Here is an 18,324-nt window from a genome sequence, read left to right as displayed (position 1 = left end):
ATCATGCTAAAAAATAACCAAAGAGTTTTGATATTTTTTTAAACTTGATTCTTCTGTAGTTACATCGTGTACTAAGGCCGACAGAAAACTAAAAGCTGTGATTTTCTAGGCCAATATGAACTATACTCTAGGCCGATAGGAACTATACTCTCAAACTGGCATAATAATCAGTGACTTTGCTGCTGTAACATGGCAGCAGGAGGCCCAGTGATATTACGTACTGCCCGAAAATAGTCCCCTTGGTTACTTTCAATGGCTGAGGACTATTTCGAGATCAGCTGAATGGATTCCAAAACTGTAAGAATCAAATGTTTAAGTCTAGGGGAGCTGGAAAATTAGCATATTTTAAAAAAGTGGAAGGTCCCTTTAAGTTACTTTGGCGTTACTTTTACGTACTAGGTTGAGGCTTGATCTCTTTCCGGCCTTGCATGTGTTTTTATGAGTTAAGCATTCAGAAATTGCATATTATCATTGCAAAAATGTCAAGCTCTGGCCTGCCATCTCCGTTTCTGACTTAAACTGTTCCTGCTAAGGCACGCATAGATTGAGTAATTCCATGTGACTACGTTTAGTTTAATTCAGTAGATTTTTTTTAATTGAATAAATTAAACTGAAAAGTAACTCGCATTAATTAAATATTGATGTGTACATTTATAAAGTAATGCGTTACTTTACTCGTTACTTCGGAAAAGTTATATTATTACGTAATGCCGTGACTATGTTTAGTTTAATTCAGTACATATTTTTTTATTGAATTAATTAAGCTGAAAAGCAACTCGCATAAATTAAATATTATGTGTACATTTATAAAGTAATGCGTTACTTTACTCGTTACTTCAGAAAAGTTATATTATTACGTAATGCTGTGACGTTGTTTAGTTTAATTCAGTACATTTTTTTTAATTGAATTAATTAAGCTGAAAAGCAACTCGCATAAATTAAATATTTATGTGTACATTTATAAAGTAATGTGTTACTTTCCTCGTTACTTCAGAAAAGTTATATTATTACGTAATGCCGTGACTACGTTTAGTTTAATTCAGTACATATTTTTTTATTGAATGAATTAAACTGAAAAGTAACTTGCATAAATTAAATATTTATGTGTACATTTATAAAGTAATGCGTTACTTTACTCATTACTTCAGAAAAGTAATATTATTACGTAATGCACGTTACTTGTAATGCGTTACCCCCAACACTGCTACCCACATAAAAATACTGCAGTATACTTTGGTATTTATTACAGTTATCTGTAGTAAAATACCCAAATACTATAATATAAAAGTATCTGTCTGTCTGTCTATCTATCTATACTAGAACCGTATGCAGTAGTTTATCTATTTACTCTAGTTAATACTACAGAATACTATATTATAGATTAACAAAGTGTAGTGTTTACTATAATATATTATACAGTATACAATATTAATTTACTTTTTATATATAACTTACTGTTGGCAGCAACGTAGTGAACACTTTAAAGCTTACATCGCCATCTTGTGGTGTTTTTGTGTCATTGTAGGTTTTTATTCGCTTATTATGCTGCAGTCAAGCCCGTCAAAACATCGCCTTTAAACACGCTGTTTCAAACTATTGCTTAAAGCTCGAGACGTTGTTGAATGAAAGAGTTCTGCCTTTACTATATTTCATGCATGTGACCAATATATTCAATGAGAAAGATCTGCGAAGTAAAAAGTGAACACGTGATAGTTACAGGAAATCAAATCAGTTATGATCGGCAGTGCAATATCTAAACGAAACTTACAGTAAGATCTCACTTTGAATATGGCTCGTTACAATAAAAAAAACACTTTAAGTAAATGAAGAAAACCAATGCGCTATAACGCCCATTTTGGTCAAATTTCGTATAAATTGTTAAGAGAATCAAAACAATTTTCCTTATCTAAAAGGCCTTCGATTTAAGCAACAAGCATATAGATTCCAAACGATCTTCTCACCATAAACTAAGATCAAATCAAATAAGTGCCAAATATCTTTGCTAATTCGTTTGCGCACTGCCGAAACATCTATGCTGCGGTGAAGTTTGTCGGGGCTGTAGAAGTTAGCAATAGACATATTACCCCGCGCATGCGCAATAACACCACCATCCAGCTCTAAATAAGAGTTGAGAGAGAAACGAGGTGAGTTGCACGTTTATCAATAAATATTACGTTAATGCCGTCACTCACGCAGTAAACAACGATACCAACACAGAGTGCGTTTCTTGTTTAACAATTTTCAACCAATGCGAATATTTTTCACGACGCTCAAAAGCCGTAAAGATAAATTAAAGTGACAAGTTTGTGCAGAAGAAATTAAAAGCATGCAATTTGTTATTTGGCCGGGTTTCTGCGCATCCGAGTTGTTATGCGTACATACTGATGAATGGCAACTTCTTTAAAGTGCCTCTGGCAATGTTTTTCTTTTCAATAAGCAGGTGAAACTGTTGATTTGGTTTATTGTAGGCTGCCCTGCTAATGTTACAGCTAGCCGGGGCTATCAGTCGGGCTAACGACATTCCGTGACAAGGGGAAAGTAAGGAGTTTGTTGACGGAGGGGAAAACACTGCGTTTTATTAGGGCAAGTTATGTACTAGGCTCCCCTGTGTCGGTTAAAGGTCCGAGCGACATAAAACAGAGCAGCGAACTCTAATAATTTACATACTTTAAACGTGTCGGCGGCCCTTTGCTATCCTCCGCCATTTTGTGTGTCAGTCGAATGCTAATAATGGGCGCTCGCGCATTGCACTTTATTTATGCCCAGAATAAATCCCGTCATCAGTTGAAACAAACGTTTTAATAAGTCTGATAATCATTTCTATCACATACACGGGGTGCCATCATTGAACAGTCTGAGATTTAGATATTTTTTTTGATTTATGATAAACGACAGGTCAAGAACGTTATTACAGTATTACCCCCGTATACGAAACGTACGTGCTTAAATTAAGATTTTCAGATTTGAAAACAAATTAAACTCGATTATATGCCTTTTAACTTCTCGTCATAAGTGTCTGCCCGCGTGCAACGCGCATATTTTAAAAGATTCTTTAAAAACAAGGAAAAGCTAAACTTGTTCGTCTAACTTTACTTTTATTCGCTTTTCCTCATTAATAACCTTCAAAGTACCTCATGGGTTTCAGTGACATTCAATATACGTGAGTAGTTCACAACTATTGATTTCGTTAATAAGTATAAATACATAAATTTGTCGTCGTCAAGTCCTTGATGCAGTTTGTACAGCGAGAAGCTGCTAATCGCCCTCCAGCGGACGTCTGTGAAACTGCACGCGACGCGCAGGTATTTCGTAAATCTGAGTTGCGGTCGTTTCATCAGCTGCAGTCAAAACATTGTTTTCGAGGCCTGGAGTGTTTGTAGAAGCAGCGTTCGTCGTTTTTTAAATATCATAAATGACCGTTTTGTTTTGTAACAAAAAACATTAATTGTTGAGCTGTGAGAATTTTTTCGTCCCCGTGGCAGATGGAAGTGATTGTAAATATTACGTAATTTTCAGCGGACCATCTACATTTATTTACTTAACTTATTTATTAATTTAGCAGTTAACTATTGTAATTATGAGTTTAAGGTAGCAAGTAGTTTTATCAACGAGGCATAGCGCATGGTTGATCATTGAGAATTGAACGGTTTAACTTAACGTTAAACATTTTATAACGATTATTATTATTATAGTATAGTAATTAAAATAGTTGTTTATTGTACATTACATTTCACTACCTTTATCAACTGATGTCAAAATTGTCGTTTTTTGTTTGTTCTTGGTTGCGTTTGTTACTTTCAACTTTGCAACTTTAAACAGTTTCTTATGCAGATGTGACTCCAAAAAATGTAGTTTTGGGGTCAGTAAAGGATCGAATTCCTTGCAGTCTCTCTTTTTAGATTTTTTTTCAAAGGATATATAAATGTTTTTTTTTGGCCATCTGTTTGTGTTGTCATAACATTTTTTTCTATTTTGTGTTGTATTTCTCAGAGAAAGATGGCAGACACATCTAGCAACGATGGTCCTGTCACGGGATCAGAGTTTGACATGATGAGTGCTCTTGACTGGAAGGACGGCATTGCCACACTGCCCGGCAGTGACATTCGGGTCAGATGCTTATGTAGTCTTATTCCAAGGACAAAACATTGCCATAGACAGTACTGACATAATTTCTGCATCTTTGTGAATAACATTATGTAAATACAATTTTGTAAGTAGCATATGTATTTTATGGCTTTTGATAGGTACCTAAAGCAGTCATATCATCCATATCAGTAAATGTCCAGGAAATATCCAGGGTAATTAAGACAATTTTTTTCTAAATGATGTTTTTTAATTTATTTTACTTTACAGTTTCGAATGACTGAATTTGGCACTCTGGAGATTGTCACAGAGGTGGAGCCCAAAGAAAAAGGGGAGGAGCTTACAGACCCCAAGCCTCAAACTACAGCCACCAAAAACAGTCATCCCCTCGAACAAACTAAACCTGCAGACAACAAAAGTCAGGCAGCAGTGGCCCAATCATCTACAGATCATCAGTCAAATACTGTGGGTAAGTACTTATAACATACACAGCGTTTCTACAAAATCAAATCTGACCCTGGCTATGAAAAGCCAACTGAAGCCATCTTTTACATACAATTATCCTACATAATGTAAAGAACATTCTGTGGAAATTTGAAACTTTGATGCCTTTAATAGTGACTGAGTAAGGACTTGTTAAAGATTTAACTCATAGTGAAATTAATGGTTGAAATCAAACTTGGATGCTCATTATTAGATTATGAAACTTTAGCCTGAATTTCACAGAGGGGTGCTTGTCTGCTCTGTATAAACAAACATTTACTCTTTTATATATTTACATTTACAGTGAGGAAAATAAGTGCTTGAACACCCTGCTATTTTGCAAGTTCTCCCACTTAGAAATCATGGAGGGGGCTGAAATTGTCATCGTAGGTGTATGTCCACTGTGAGAGACATAATCTAAAAATAATCCAGAAATCTCAATATATGATTTTTTTAACTATTTATTTGTATGATACAGCTGAACACCCGTCTATCAGCTAGAATTCTGACCCTCAAAGACCTGTTAGTCTGCCTAAAATGTCCACCTACACTCCATCCTAAATTAGATGCACCTGTTTGAGGTTGCTAGCTGCATAAAGACACCTGTCCACCCCATACAATCAGTAAGAATCCAACTACTAACATGGCCAAGACCAAAGAGCTGTCCAAAGACACTAGAGACAAAATTGTACACCTCCACAAGGCTGGAAAGGGCTACAGGGAAATTGCCAAGCAGCTTGGTGAAAAAAGGTCCTCTGTTGTAACAATCATTAGAAAATGGAAGAAGCTAAACATGACTGTCAATTTCCCCTCGGACTGGGGCTCCATGCAAGATCTCACCTCGTGGGGTCTCAATGATCCTAAGAAAGGTGAGAAATCAGCCCAGAACTGCACGGGAGGAGCTGGTCAATGACCTGAAAAGAGCTGGGACCACCGTTTCCAATGTTATTGTTGTTAATACTCTAAGACGTCATGGTTTGAAATCATGCATGGCACGGAAGGTTCCCCTGCTTAAACCAGCACATGTCCAGGCTCGTCTTAAGTTTGTCAATGACCATTTGGATGAACCAGAGGGGTCATGGTAGAAAATCATGTGTTCAGATGAGACCAAAATAGGACTTTTTGGTCATAATTCCACTAAATGAGTTTGGGGGAAGAAGAATGATGAGTACCATCCTAAGAACACCATCCCTACTCTAAAGCATGGGGGTTGTAGCATGATGCTTTGGGGTGTTTTTCTGCACATGGGACAGGGCGACTGCACTGTATTAAGGAGAGGATGACCGGGGCCATGTATTGCGAGATTTTGGGGAACAATCTCCTTCCCTCAGTTAGAGCATTGGAGATGGGTCGAGGCTGGGTCTTCCAACATGACGATGACCCGAAGCACTCAGCCAGGATACCCAAGGAGTGGCTCTATAAGAAGCATATGAAGGTTCTGGCGTGGCCTAGCCAGTCTCCAGACCTAAACCCAATAGAGAATCTTTGGAGGGAGCTCAAACTCTGTGTTTCTCAGCGACAGGTAAGAAACCTGACTGATCCTGACAAGATCTGTGTGGAGGAGTGGGCCAAAATCCCTCCTTCAGTGTGTGGAAACCTATTAAAAACCTAAAGGAAACGTTTGACCTCTGTAATTGCAAACAAAGACTACTGTACCAAATATTAACATTGACTTTCTCAGGTGTTCAAATACTTATTTGCAGCTGTATCATACAAATAAATAGTTAAATCATACATTGTAATTTCTGGATTTTTTTAGATTATGCCTCTCACAGTAAACATGCACTTACAATGACAATTTCAAACCCCTCCATGATTACTAAGTGGGTGAACTTGCAAAATAGCAGGGTGTTCAAATACTTATTTTCCTCACTGTATACAAATTTATCAAAAGCATCTTGCAGAGCTTTAAATCTAACATCTTCATAGCAGGTGTTTTCACTAAGGGTCGAACTCATGACTTTGCTCTGATAACGCAACGCTTTACCAATCGAGCTACAGGAAAAATATTAATATATATAAATTATTTTTTATTTCAGCCGACCCAGACAGGCAGGCAGCAGGCAGCAACACTAAGAGTCCCAATACTGAGGAAAAGCCCAGCATGAGCTTAGTACCCAATGCAGTGGTTGCTCCTATCACTGAGATGGCAAACTGCAGGTCATGTGGTCATTCTGGATCACAGGAGTCTTTTCTCCAGGGCAAATTTTGCAGTGCTCCTTGTGTGCAGCCCACCAGCGGAAGGTACATGCGCTTACCGGCACACTCAGAGATCAGCAGTGCATGTCAATGGCATATTTAAAATTTCTAAACGTGTATGCAGGTCAACCCCGGGTGAGGCAGTCGAAGGAGAGCGTTTAGGTAAACGTGTGAGAAAGAAGAAGAAGATGTTTATGGATTCTGGAGATGAAGAGGAAGACAATATTGATGAAGAGGAGGTAACACGCAGTCACTCTCAACAGGATGTATTATAGTGAGATCAAAATAGTAGATGTAAGTGAGATATACTGTATTGATCTTTTTTTCTGGTATTCCAGGAAAAGGTTAAATCGTCAAAAGGCAGACGAGCAGCTAAACTTGCTAGACTTGGTTGGTAATTTCCACTTAACACACAAACAATGTCTGTGGCAAAACTGTATTGCATAGCAGATCAGATAGATGTTGTTTTGTGTATAAAGACGGTTTCATCGGATGCATGTGCGTTGCCATGGTTACGCACATTGTCCAAAATTAACTACAGGTCTGTGTTTGTTTATCGGTTTGGCTAGTGAATAAACTGAGCTCTGGATCAAATACCTTTTCGAAAAGAAAATTTTTTGATTTCCTAAAGATCAGGGTCGACTGCGAGTTTTGGTAGTCGTTAATATGCTTTAGCTTTTCACTTTTTAAATTTTTTTAACTAAGGTACTATACTTGTTATTTACACTCACCTAAAGGATTATTAGGAAGACAATACTAATACCGTGTTTGACCCCCTTTCACCTTCATAACTGCGTTTATTCTATGTGGCATTGATTCAACAAGGTGCTGATAGCATTGTTTAGTAATGTTGGCCCATATTGATAGGAGAGCATCTTGAGGTGATGGAGATTTGTGGGATTCACATCTAGGGCATGAAGCTCCCTTTCCACCACATCCCAAAGATGCTCTATTGGGTTGAGATCTGGTGACTGTGGGGGCCATTTTAGTACAGTGAACTCAGTGTCATGTTCAAGAAACCAATTTCAAATGATTCGAGCTTTGTGACATTATCCGGCTGGAAGTAGCCATCAGAGGATGCGTACATTGTGGTTATAAAGGAATGGACATGGTCAGAAACAATGCTCAGATAGGCGGTGGCATTTAAACAATGCCCAATTTGCACTAAGGGGCATAAAGTGTGCCAAGAAGACATGCCCCACACCATTACACCACCAGCCTGCACTGTGGTAACAAGGCATGATGGATGCATGTTCTCATTCTGTTTACGTCAAATTTTGACTCTACCATCTGAATGTCTCAACAGAAATCAAGACTCATCAGACCAGGCAACATTTTTCCAGTCTTTAATCATCCAATTTTGGTGAACTTGTGCAAATTGTAACCTCTTTTTCCTATTTGTAGTGGAGATGAGTGGTACCCGGTGGGGTCTTCTGCCGTTGTAGCCCATCCGCCTCAAGGTTGTGCGTGTTGTGGCTTCACAAATGCTTTGCTGCATACCTCCGTTGTAACGAGTGTTTATTTCAGTCAAAGTTCCTCTTCTATCAGCTTGAATCAGTCGGCGCATTCTCCTCTGACCTCTAGGAGACAAGACAATAAGACATTTTCGCCCACAGAACCGCCACATACTGGATGTTTTTCCTTTTTCTCACCATTCTTTGTAAACCCTAGAAATGGTTGTGCGTGAAAATCCCAGTAACTGAGCAGATTGTGAAATACTTGCCCGTCTGGCACCAACAACCATGCCACGCTCAAAATTGCTTAAATCACCTTTTTTTCCCATTCTGATATTCAGTTTGGAGTTCAGGAGATTGTCTTGACCAGGACCCCACCCCTAAATGCATTGAAGCAACTGCCATGTGATTGGTTGATTAGATAATTGCATTAATGAGAAATTGAACGGGTGTTCCTAATAATCCTTTAGGTGAGTGTATTTTGCTTGTTAAATGAAATAATCTAATCTAAAGGGACTCTAGTCTACCGGAAGTTACGTTTGAGCCAAAAAGCTTTTTTTTCTGTTTATGTTGTTGCCGCTGAAACCGCCTATATCAGTAGTCTCCAACATGTTGCCCGCGGGCACAAGGTTGCTTACACTGAGAGTTACCCGCCAAAGCACATTCTATTTATAGCCTCAATTTTTATATTTATTTATTAAATTATATTATTTATTTCAGTATTATTTATATTAGCTTAGCTTCTTTTATGTATGTTAACATTTTAAACAGTGATAAAACATGTCATATATATTATATATATGTCTATATATTATACTCAGTTGTTATACATCCCATGTATTTCCAGTTATAATGTTTCTGTGTCATTGACTATCTTTTGAATGCATTTTTAGCAGCCATAAAAAATGTCATGTAAAATGTGTGGTGGTGTTTCCATAGTAACAGCACCTCTTGTTAAGAAGAAAACTTGGAGTTGGTCAGCTTATCTGGAGGAGGAGAGAGCAATTGCTGCTCCCTTGAAACTTTTTAAGGAGGTAAAAGACACGTTGCTTTTTACAAATGTTTCTCTGTCTGTAATATTAAAAACTAGCAAGCAAAAAGGCATGTCTGTTTGCATAGTTGTGAAGTCTATGAAATGTAATAATATAATGTTTGTGTGTGTATGTATGCACTATATATATATAGCACCAGTCGTTTCCCCAGAGCAGGAATGGATTTAAAGTTGGCATGAAGCTTGAGGGATTGGACCCTTGTCATCCTGCTCTCTTCTGTGTTTTGACTGTTGCAGAGGTAAGCCAAATAACTACTCATTCTATTTATACTGCAAAATGGCATGGAAAGTGCATAGGTATGCGATTTTGGTCATACCTATCTTTATAATGCCCTGCAAACAGCTGTATGTCTTTAGTGACCTTACCCAAAATATAAACTTTTATTGCAGGTGCAAGGTTATAGAATTCGACTTCACTTTGACGGCTACCCCGAATGCTATGACTTTTGGGTAAATGCTGACTCGTGGGATGTAAAGCCGCCAGGCTGGTGTGAAAAAAGTGGCCTCAAGCTATTGCTGCCAAAAGGTACGCAGTGTACTTAACAGGATGTACAAGAACGAAGACTACATGCAAACACTCTTTGTGCACTTTGAGATTCACTATACCAGTGGTTCTCAAACTTTTTCAGCATGCCCCCCCCCCCTTGTGTACAGTGCATTCCTTTTGCGGACCCCCCAAAGAAAATTTATGACAAAAAAAACTGTTCTAAAACCTAAAATTTTCAATTAAGCAAAACATTAAATTATACAAGATAGTGCTGTTGGTTAGTAGCATTATTGTGTTTAGGTTTAATTACACAGAATTCTTGATAAATTAATGTATTTTATAAAATGTCTTAAAGGAATAGTCTACTCATTTTCAATATTAAAATATGTTATTACCTTAACTAAGAACTGTTGATACATCCCTCTATCATCTGCGCGCGTGCACGTAAGCGCTGGAGCGCGCTGCAAAGCTTCGATAGCATTTAGCTTAGCCCCATTCATTCAATGGTACCATTTAGAGATAAAGTTAGAAGTGACCAAACACATCAACGTTTTTCCTATTTAAGACGAGTAGTTATACGAGCAAGTTTGGTGGTACAAAATAAAACGTAGCGCTTTTCTAAGCGGATTTAAAAGAGGAACTATATTTTATGGCGTAATAGCACTTTTGTGAGTACTTCGACTCGCTTGAAAAGTCTTCTTCTTCTTCTTCCTCTCATAATGGAAGAGGGAGGGTGTTACTGCGCCGAGTCAAAGTACTCCCATAAATGCTATTACGCCATACAATATAGTTCCTCTTTTAAATCCGCTTAGAAAAGCGCTACGTTTTATTTTGTACCACCAAACTTGCTCGTATAACTACTCGTCTTAAATAGGAAAAACGTTGATGTGTTTGGTCACTTCTAACTTTATCTCTAAATGGTACCATTGAATGAATGGGGCTAAGCGAAATGCTATCGAAGTGTCGCAGCGCGCTCCAGCGCTTACGTGCACGCACACAGATGATAGAGGGATGTATCAACAATTCTTAGTTAAGGTAATAACATATTTTAATATTGAAAATGAGTAGACTATTCCTTTAAAACTGGGGCCCCCTGGCACCATTTCCCGGCCCCCTTTGAGAACCACTGCACTATACCATAAAATAGAAGTTCCTACATATAAGTAAATGTAATTATATATAAAATAAACAGTATTAAAAATAGATTTTATGTTGCTTAAAAACTTAGTATGAAGATATTCAATAAATTCAGAGATATTGTGGTTGCATATACTCCTAAAAATTGATTTATTTATACATTTTATACACATATTGTGTTTGTTTACAGGCTGCAAAGATGGCGAGTTTAACTGGAACACATATGTTAAGAACTGTAGGGGTCAACTTGCTCCCAAACATCTCTTCAAATATCTTAATACGGTAAGTCAAATTATAAACACCCGCTGTGTGTAAAGAAGATAATGCTCATGTCTTTATTTACCCTTGTGTTATATGTCATGTTTAGTCAGTCACACCATCAGGATTTCGTGCAGGGATGAAGCTGGAAGCAGTTGACAGGAAGAACCCATCACTCATCTGCGTAGCAACCATTGCTGCTGCTGCAGACAACCGGCTTCTTATCCACTTTGACAACTGGGATGATAAGTATGATTACTGGTAAGCGAGTAAGCTAAACTTTGTTTTTTTTATATGGATGTGTGTATCTGAATCTTTCTTTGTAAATCTGTACTGTGCTGATCTCAGGTGTGATGCCAGCAGTCCGTACATCCACCCGGTGGGTTACTGTGAGGAGGCGAAGCTAACACTTACCACACCTGCAGGTGAGTTTTTTTTTTATTCATTGACTTAGTTTTTTTTTCAGTTATGAACTCCAATGAGCATGACAAATTGATTTAAATATGTTTATGTCTTTGTGTGGTAGAGTATAAACACGCAAAGAGTTTCTCATGGGAAAAGTATCTTGAAGAAACTGGAACCCAGGCTGCACCAGCTAGAGCCTTTAAACAGGTGACATTTTACATTTCAATGGAGCCATGAGAGGTTAGGTAAATATGTGGATATTCAAGTAATATTGTCTATAAGGCCCTAACAGTTTGCATTATGCAAAATTACAGTCACAACTAAACTAAGCCTAAATACGAAAACAAAAACATATGTTGTGTATGTGGTGATCTTTTGTCTTGTAGAGACCGCCACATGGTTTTCAGACCGGGATGAAGTTGGAAGCAGTAGACAAGCGGAACGCCATGCTCATCCGTGTTGCCACCATTTCTGACGTAGACGACCACAGAGTCAAGGTTTACATAATTGCATAAATACTGGATATCTAATAATTATATCTGTAGTTTATCCAATACTATAATCTGATAAAGAGCCATGTAAAATGTATTATTTTTATACTCTCTGTGTTTTGGTATAGGTTCATTTTGATGGCTGGATTGATGAGTATGATTATTGGCTAGATGCTGATAGTCCAGATTTGCACCCAGTAGGCTGGTGTCAGAAGACAGGTCATCCTCTACAACATCCTAATGGTAACAGATAAGACAAAATATAGACCACTTAAAGAAAATAGTCTAATATACACTCACCTAAAGGATTATTAGGAACACCATACTAATACTGTGTTTGACCCCTTTTGCCTTCAGAACAGCCTTAATTGTACGTGGCATTGATTCAACAAGGTGCTGAAAGCATTCTTTAGAAATGTTGGCCCATATTGATAGGATAGCATCTTGCAGTTGATGGAGATTTGTGGGATGCACATCCGGGGCATGAAGCACCCATTCCACCACATCCCAAAGATGCTCTATTGGGTTGAGATCTGGTGACTGTGGGGGCCATTTTAGTACAGTGAACTCATTGTCATGTTCAAGAAACCAATTTGAAATGATTCAAGCTTTGTGATATGGTGCATTATCCTGCTGGAAGTATCCATCAGAGGATAGGTACATGGTGGTCATAAAGGGATGAACATTGTCAGAAACAATGCTCAGGTAGGCCGTGGTATTTAAACAATGCCCAATTTGCACTAAGGGGCATAAAGTGTGCCAAGAAAACATCCCCCACACCATTACACCACCACCACCAGCCTGCACAGTGGTAACAGGTCATGATGGATCCATCTTCTCATTCTGTTAACAACAAATTCTGACTCTACCATTTGAATGTCTCAACAGAAATCGAGACTCATCAGACCAGGCAACATATTTCCAGTTCTCAACTGTCCAATTTTGGTGAGCTTGTGCAAATTGTAGCCTCTTTTTCCTATTTGTATTGGAGATGAGGGGTACCCAGTGGGGTCTTCTGCTGTTGTAGCCCATCCGCCTCAAGGTTGTGCATGTTGTGGCTTCACAAATGCTTTGCTGCATACCTCGTTGTAACGAGTGTTTATTTCAGTCAAAGTTGCTCTTCTATCAGCTTGAATCAGTCGGCCCATTCTCCTCTGACCTCTAGCATCAACAAGACATTTTGGCCCACAGAACCGCCACATACTGGATGTTTTTCCTTTTTCTCACCATTCTTTGTAAACCCTAGAAATGGTTGTGCGTGAAAATCCCAGTAACTGAGCAGATTGTGAAATACTTGCCCGTCTGGCACCAACAACCATGCCACGCTCAAAATTGCTCAAATCACCTTTCTTTCCCATTCTGACATTCAGTTTAGAGTTCAGGAGATTGTCTTGACCAGGACCACACCCCTAAATGCATTGAAGCAACTACCATGTGATTGGATGATTAGATAATTGCATTAATGAGAAATTGAACAGGTGTTCCTAATAATCCTTTAGATGAGTGTATATTGATAGAGTTGCTCTATTGTGTGTGTCTATCAGGTCCCAGGGATTCTCCAGTCCCTCCGGGGCAAGGCTGCCCTACACCAGGATGCAATGGTGTTGGACACATTAGAGGACCTCGCTATGGCACACACTACACGTAAGTTACACATGACACAAATATAACATCATTCTGCAATCATCAAATCCTTCAAGTGCAAACCCATCTCTCTTTTGTTTGTTTTAGAACGGTGAGTTGTCCATACTCTGATCTGAACCTAAATAAGGACGGGCTGCTGCCGGACAGACTAAACGGGGAGAGACCGGTGACGCTCAGCGGACCTCCACGTCACCGCCGTGCAGAAACACTCACACAGACTAACACTCCCAGCTCCAGCACCCCAGAACCTCCTGACACCACCACAGATGCCTGCCCACAAGCACGGTCAGTGCATGAGAAGTGCGGTCGAAGGGTCAGCAGTTATACAAAGTAACACTTGTTTCTCACATACACACGCACTCTATAAAAATTGTTCTTTGTCGTTTCTGTACTTTAGGCCTGTCGCTGCCCCCAAATGTGTTAAACCACCTCAAGTGAAGCAGGAAGGTGATGGAAAAGGTAGATTGTTGATAATAGATTTGTTTTAGGTTTTTTTTAAATGAGGAAAGATTACAGAATGCATGTTTAATTTGATTATGAATTTGCTGTAGATTCCCTGCAGCAGTTCCTCCATGAGTCTGTGTTCTGCGGATGGGAGCTGCCAAGATTTCAGCTGTGCTCGGAGAAACATGGCAAACTGCTGCCTGAAGCCTTAGGCCTCACTGCCAAGAGAGTGGCCAAGTGGAGCACAGAGGAGGTAACGTCTATAATCCTAGACTAGAAGAAAATGTACTATTAAAGAGATTTATAAACATCCTACAGAGGATACATGTACTGCAGGGGTAGGCAAACGTCAGTTCTGGACTGCCGATGTCCTGCAGATTTGAGCTCCAACCGTGATAAAATCTCGCCTACCTGTAGTTTTCAGGTGACTCTTTAGACCTTGATAAGTTGTTCAGATGTGCTTGATTAAAACTGAAGCTAAACTCTGCACTCCAGGACCGACGTTGCCTACCCTTGTGATAATGGATAGTTTATATACAGTATGTATATATACTACTGCTTTCTCACTTTCTTATTTAGGTCTACTGTGTAAATTTACTAAAGTCAGTTTCATGTGTAAAAAACATGGTATTTACTTATCTTTATACCGCTGCTTTCACTGTCCTAAATACGGGCTGATGTCTTCCTTGTTCTGTGGAGTCCCTCCTTCGGAGGTGCGTATCGAGTTCTGGTTGCGTAGCTTGTTTGGTGTGTTGTGATTTGACTGCAGCTTAGCTAAGCAGAGCCGTTTGAGCTTTACTGGCGACTGACATATTCCTGTGGACGGAGTTTAGGCAAAAACACTCATATTGACGTCATTAAAGCAGGAAGTAGAGGGCTGTAGTCCAAACCGGCCGTTCGCTGAAGGCTTTAAAAGGGAAATCTTGTAAACGAAAATATATCACCTGGCAGTGAACTTTGAGCTTAATCAATTTACAAGTATTATTTATGCTCTAACAGCAACATTACACACTAACTAGGGTTTAAAAAATAGGATCAGAAAGAACCTTTAAATATCTAGATCAGGGGTCTTCAACCTTTCTGGCTACCACAATGGATAAAACATCTGGAGGGCCACATTTTTTGATATATGTTTTACTTGTTGATTTTATTTTACTTGTTATTATGTTTTATCATTGTTTAAAATTTTAACATACATAAAAGAAAAATATGTAATAAATAAGTAATAAAATTGAGGCTATTAATAAAATGTGCTTTGGTGTGCAATTTACAGACTCTGTGCGGGCAACCTGCTTGGAGACCACAGATTTAGATTTCTGTCTTTTTACTTTTCAGATAATAGAATTTTTTTCTTTCATTAGTCCTACTAATCTTAAAGAGTAACTAAACCCTAAACCAACTTTTTGTAATTAATAATGGGGCTTTATTAGTGCTGTTCATTGATTTGAGTAACTTTTTTGACATTTGGGTATGAAGTTTTCAATGCTACAATATATGGTGTAAAAACGTCTAAGTGCTGCCCTCTTCAGGTTGAACGGTGGCTACTGCAGTTGAATTTTCCAATTTAATGAGTACCGCGTGACGTAAGTGGTACGACCCTATGTAAGTTATTTGAAGCTCACAATGCCCTTGTTACGATCTCCCCACACCCTTGGTACGAGCTCAGTTTGTCACCTCTTTCTCCGTTGGGGTCTGCCCACTTTTCTTGCATTTATCAAATATTGCCAGTGGGTGGAGTAAGGCTCTGAACAGGGGTTTAGTTACGCTTTAAAATAGCTCATTGTAAACTGCAAGGAAACGTTTTAGCAAGGCTGTCCAATAAAACTTAAAAGCGGGGTGTATGATCTCTTAAAGCCAATGTAGACGTTTGAAATCACCTAAACAAACACACCCCTACCCCAATAGAATCTGGACCTTCTTTTGATAGACCCGCCCCACACATACACAACCCAGGCAACGATGTCGTTTAGTAGATGTGCCCTTACTGCTGATTGGCTACAAGTGTGTTTTGGTACTCGGCCCGACTCCCTATTCCAAAGTGTTTTTCAAAAATCATGCACCCACCTTTAAAACTGAGACTTGATCAAATGAAAATAAAATCGTAACTAACACGAATGCACTGTAAATCACTTAATGTAACGGTGTCAGCCAAATGCATGAATGTAAATTATTCAGTGTGTTTCTCTTTGGTGCTTTTCTGCCAGGTTGCAAGTTTCGTGAGAGGGTTACCTGGCTGCAGAGAGCATGCTGCCACCTTCAGGAAAGAGGTAAATAATGTTACCAATTGAATTGCATTTGATAAAATTGCCCATCTAGAAATGATGCGGATTAATAAACAAGGAGCTCAGATGAAAAAGATGCTTAACGCCATTTTTGTCAGAAAATGAGATAATGATATTGACCAAATGCTCTCGGCATTTGTGAAAATAAGGCATTCAATTGCTGACTAATAATCTTTTTGTCGCCATTGAAGTGAAATTGCTGAACCTAAACATAAGAGCCTGATAAAAAATGCTCATTTACAAGAAAACATGTCAGACGCACTTAGAAGGTTTTGCATCTGAGCTCATCAATTATTATTGATTTTATTTCCAGATTTTGATTTTGAATCCTGTTGTCTCAAATTTAATAAAAAAACAAACATATTTTTACTCTTACTCCACAGCATATTGATGGCGAGGCCTTCCTGCTGCTTACTCAATCAGACATTGTTAAGATACTGAGCATCAAGCTCGGCCCCGCTCTCAAAATCTACAATTGTATCCTCATGTTAAAAAGCGCAGATGAGGAGTAGACATGCACCCATCAAACTGGAAACAAACTTCAAAGCAACTAAAACATGACAACATGTTTGAAGGTTGCACTTGCCCCAATCATTATGTTTAGGCCTTAGAGTAATCAAAGTGCAGATAAGCAATTAAATCATTGGTCACATTAGTTGATTGATGGACAAATCAGCCAATTGAACTGGAAGTGATCAGTGATCTTGACTTGTGGTAACTGTTCCATAAGGAATAACAAAACATTTTTATTTGAATAATCTGATCCATGTTAGACTCTAGGAGGGAGTACACTATACTGAGGCACCTTACAATGTAAAAAGTTGAAACTGGATTCTTGATATTTATGTTTTATGGTTACTAAAATCGGTGATTGCGTTTGGTGCAGGAGGCACAAACAAAAGCCACAAAAGTGGAGCTTTTACTTGAATTGTAAAAATAATTTTTTAAACTTTGCAGAAGAGCTTCACACTGACACTCATCCCAAATAATCCAAATTTGCCTGTTTGAGACCACTAGAGGGCAGTGGGATTGTGTTTGTGTGTGCTTGTGTACGTGCGAGAGAGAAAGAGAGAGAGAGAATGAGTGAGTGTTTTGCAAGCGTGTGTAAGATAAATGTGTGCTTGCATCTAATGTCAGGGATTTCTTGCTCTGGGGTAAATTTCTAGAGTTGAATGTCTCAGTTTGTATTTACTTCAGATGAAATGTGTTCTGTGAAATGCATTTGAAAAATTGTAAATGATGAAACTGTATAGTGAGTTGGTCAGTGTGCTAACTCGATGGACATGCTGCAAATGGAATTAAGAATAGAAATGTGTTGGTGTGTGAGTGGGTGTGTGTTAAGTCTACAAGACCCTGACATTTGGCCTTGTACAGCCATTCCTGAAATAAGGTGCTTGCATTTTTTGTTTGATGAGTTCAGCCTTTTGAGTCACAAGGCAAATGCTTATAGATCATCAGCAACGGCTATATGCATTTCTCTTGATGTTGCCAATGACTCCAGCTGTCATTTGCTTAATAACGCATCTATAATTTCCAGATGTGCTACAACTGCATGATAGAAGCACACCCGTTTTATTTACTGCTTTGGATTTGTAGTGATTCTCAAGGTTATGTTTACATCTTTTCTGCTGGTTGTATAAAACAAATGAGTTCCCTGGAGATAATGTAAATGAATCTGGTGATACTTAAAGGTGAATGTACAAAACTTACAATACTAAATCAAATATATTTCTGCAAGCTACCGTTGATCTATAATCTGGTATGATTAAACAATTTGGAGTGGTATGGTTGGTGTCAGGTATAATGCGGGTTTGTGTTTTATTGGAGTGTGTGTTTGTAGATTAAATTGCAGTCTCTCCAAGTAGACTCTTTATGTGTGTCAGATTTTGTGTTTCCATTGGGGACA

At 38.6% G+C, this 18,324-nt stretch overlaps 1 protein-coding gene across 7 annotated transcripts; it reads left to right on the top strand.

Annotated features, from left to right (window-relative positions):
* The first annotated feature begins 1,990 nt into the window (after positions 1 to 1,990).
* On the top strand, positions 1,991 to 18,284 carry l3mbtl1b (L3MBTL histone methyl-lysine binding protein 1b). 7 transcript variants are annotated; one of them, XM_073872134.1, is made up of 22 exons: positions 1,991 to 2,144; positions 3,991 to 4,107; positions 4,354 to 4,552; positions 6,606 to 6,810; positions 6,890 to 7,004; positions 7,104 to 7,155; positions 9,159 to 9,253; positions 9,405 to 9,509; positions 9,661 to 9,796; positions 11,085 to 11,176; positions 11,262 to 11,413; positions 11,501 to 11,577; positions 11,679 to 11,764; positions 11,944 to 12,054; positions 12,177 to 12,291; positions 12,937 to 12,993; positions 13,593 to 13,692; positions 13,780 to 13,977; positions 14,090 to 14,151; positions 14,244 to 14,389; positions 16,341 to 16,403; positions 16,802 to 18,284. In XM_073872134.1, exons 2-22 carry the CDS (start codon positions 3,997 to 3,999, stop codon positions 16,928 to 16,930), a joined length of 2,406 nt encoding a protein of 801 aa, XP_073728235.1. In that variant the 5' UTR covers positions 1,991 to 2,144; positions 3,991 to 3,996; the 3' UTR covers positions 16,931 to 18,284. The 7 variants fall into 7 exon arrangements, with proteins under 7 accessions (XP_073728235.1, XP_073728236.1, XP_073728238.1 ...); XM_073872135.1 differs by lacking the exon at positions 1,991 to 2,144 and adding an exon at positions 2,152 to 2,218; XM_073872137.1 differs by lacking the exon at positions 1,991 to 2,144 and adding an exon at positions 2,287 to 2,538.
* The last annotated feature ends 40 nt before the right edge of the window (positions 18,285 to 18,324 follow it).

Source organism: Misgurnus anguillicaudatus, chromosome 10, assembly GCF_027580225.2.
Source record: "Misgurnus anguillicaudatus chromosome 10, ASM2758022v2, whole genome shotgun sequence".
NCBI classification, from domain to species: Eukaryota; Metazoa; Chordata; class Actinopteri; order Cypriniformes; family Cobitidae; genus Misgurnus; species Misgurnus anguillicaudatus.
The sequence above is the reverse complement of the archived record's forward strand: the minus strand, read 5'-3'. Positions and strand labels throughout refer to the sequence as shown.

Bases quoted from the DNA above. Each gene is read 5' to 3' on its own strand.
- l3mbtl1b (XM_055210098.2), top strand. From the start codon at position 3,231: ATGCAGTTTGTACAGCGAGAAGCTGCTAATCGCCCTCCAGCGGACGTC. The intron at 4,553-6,605 runs GTAAGTACTTAT...TTTTTATTTCAG, and splicing joins TCATCAGTCAAATACTGTGG to CCGACCCAGACAGGCAGGCA. The intron at 14,390-16,340 runs GTAACGTCTATA...CTTTTCTGCCAG, and splicing joins CCAAGTGGAGCACAGAGGAG to GTTGCAAGTTTCGTGAGAGG.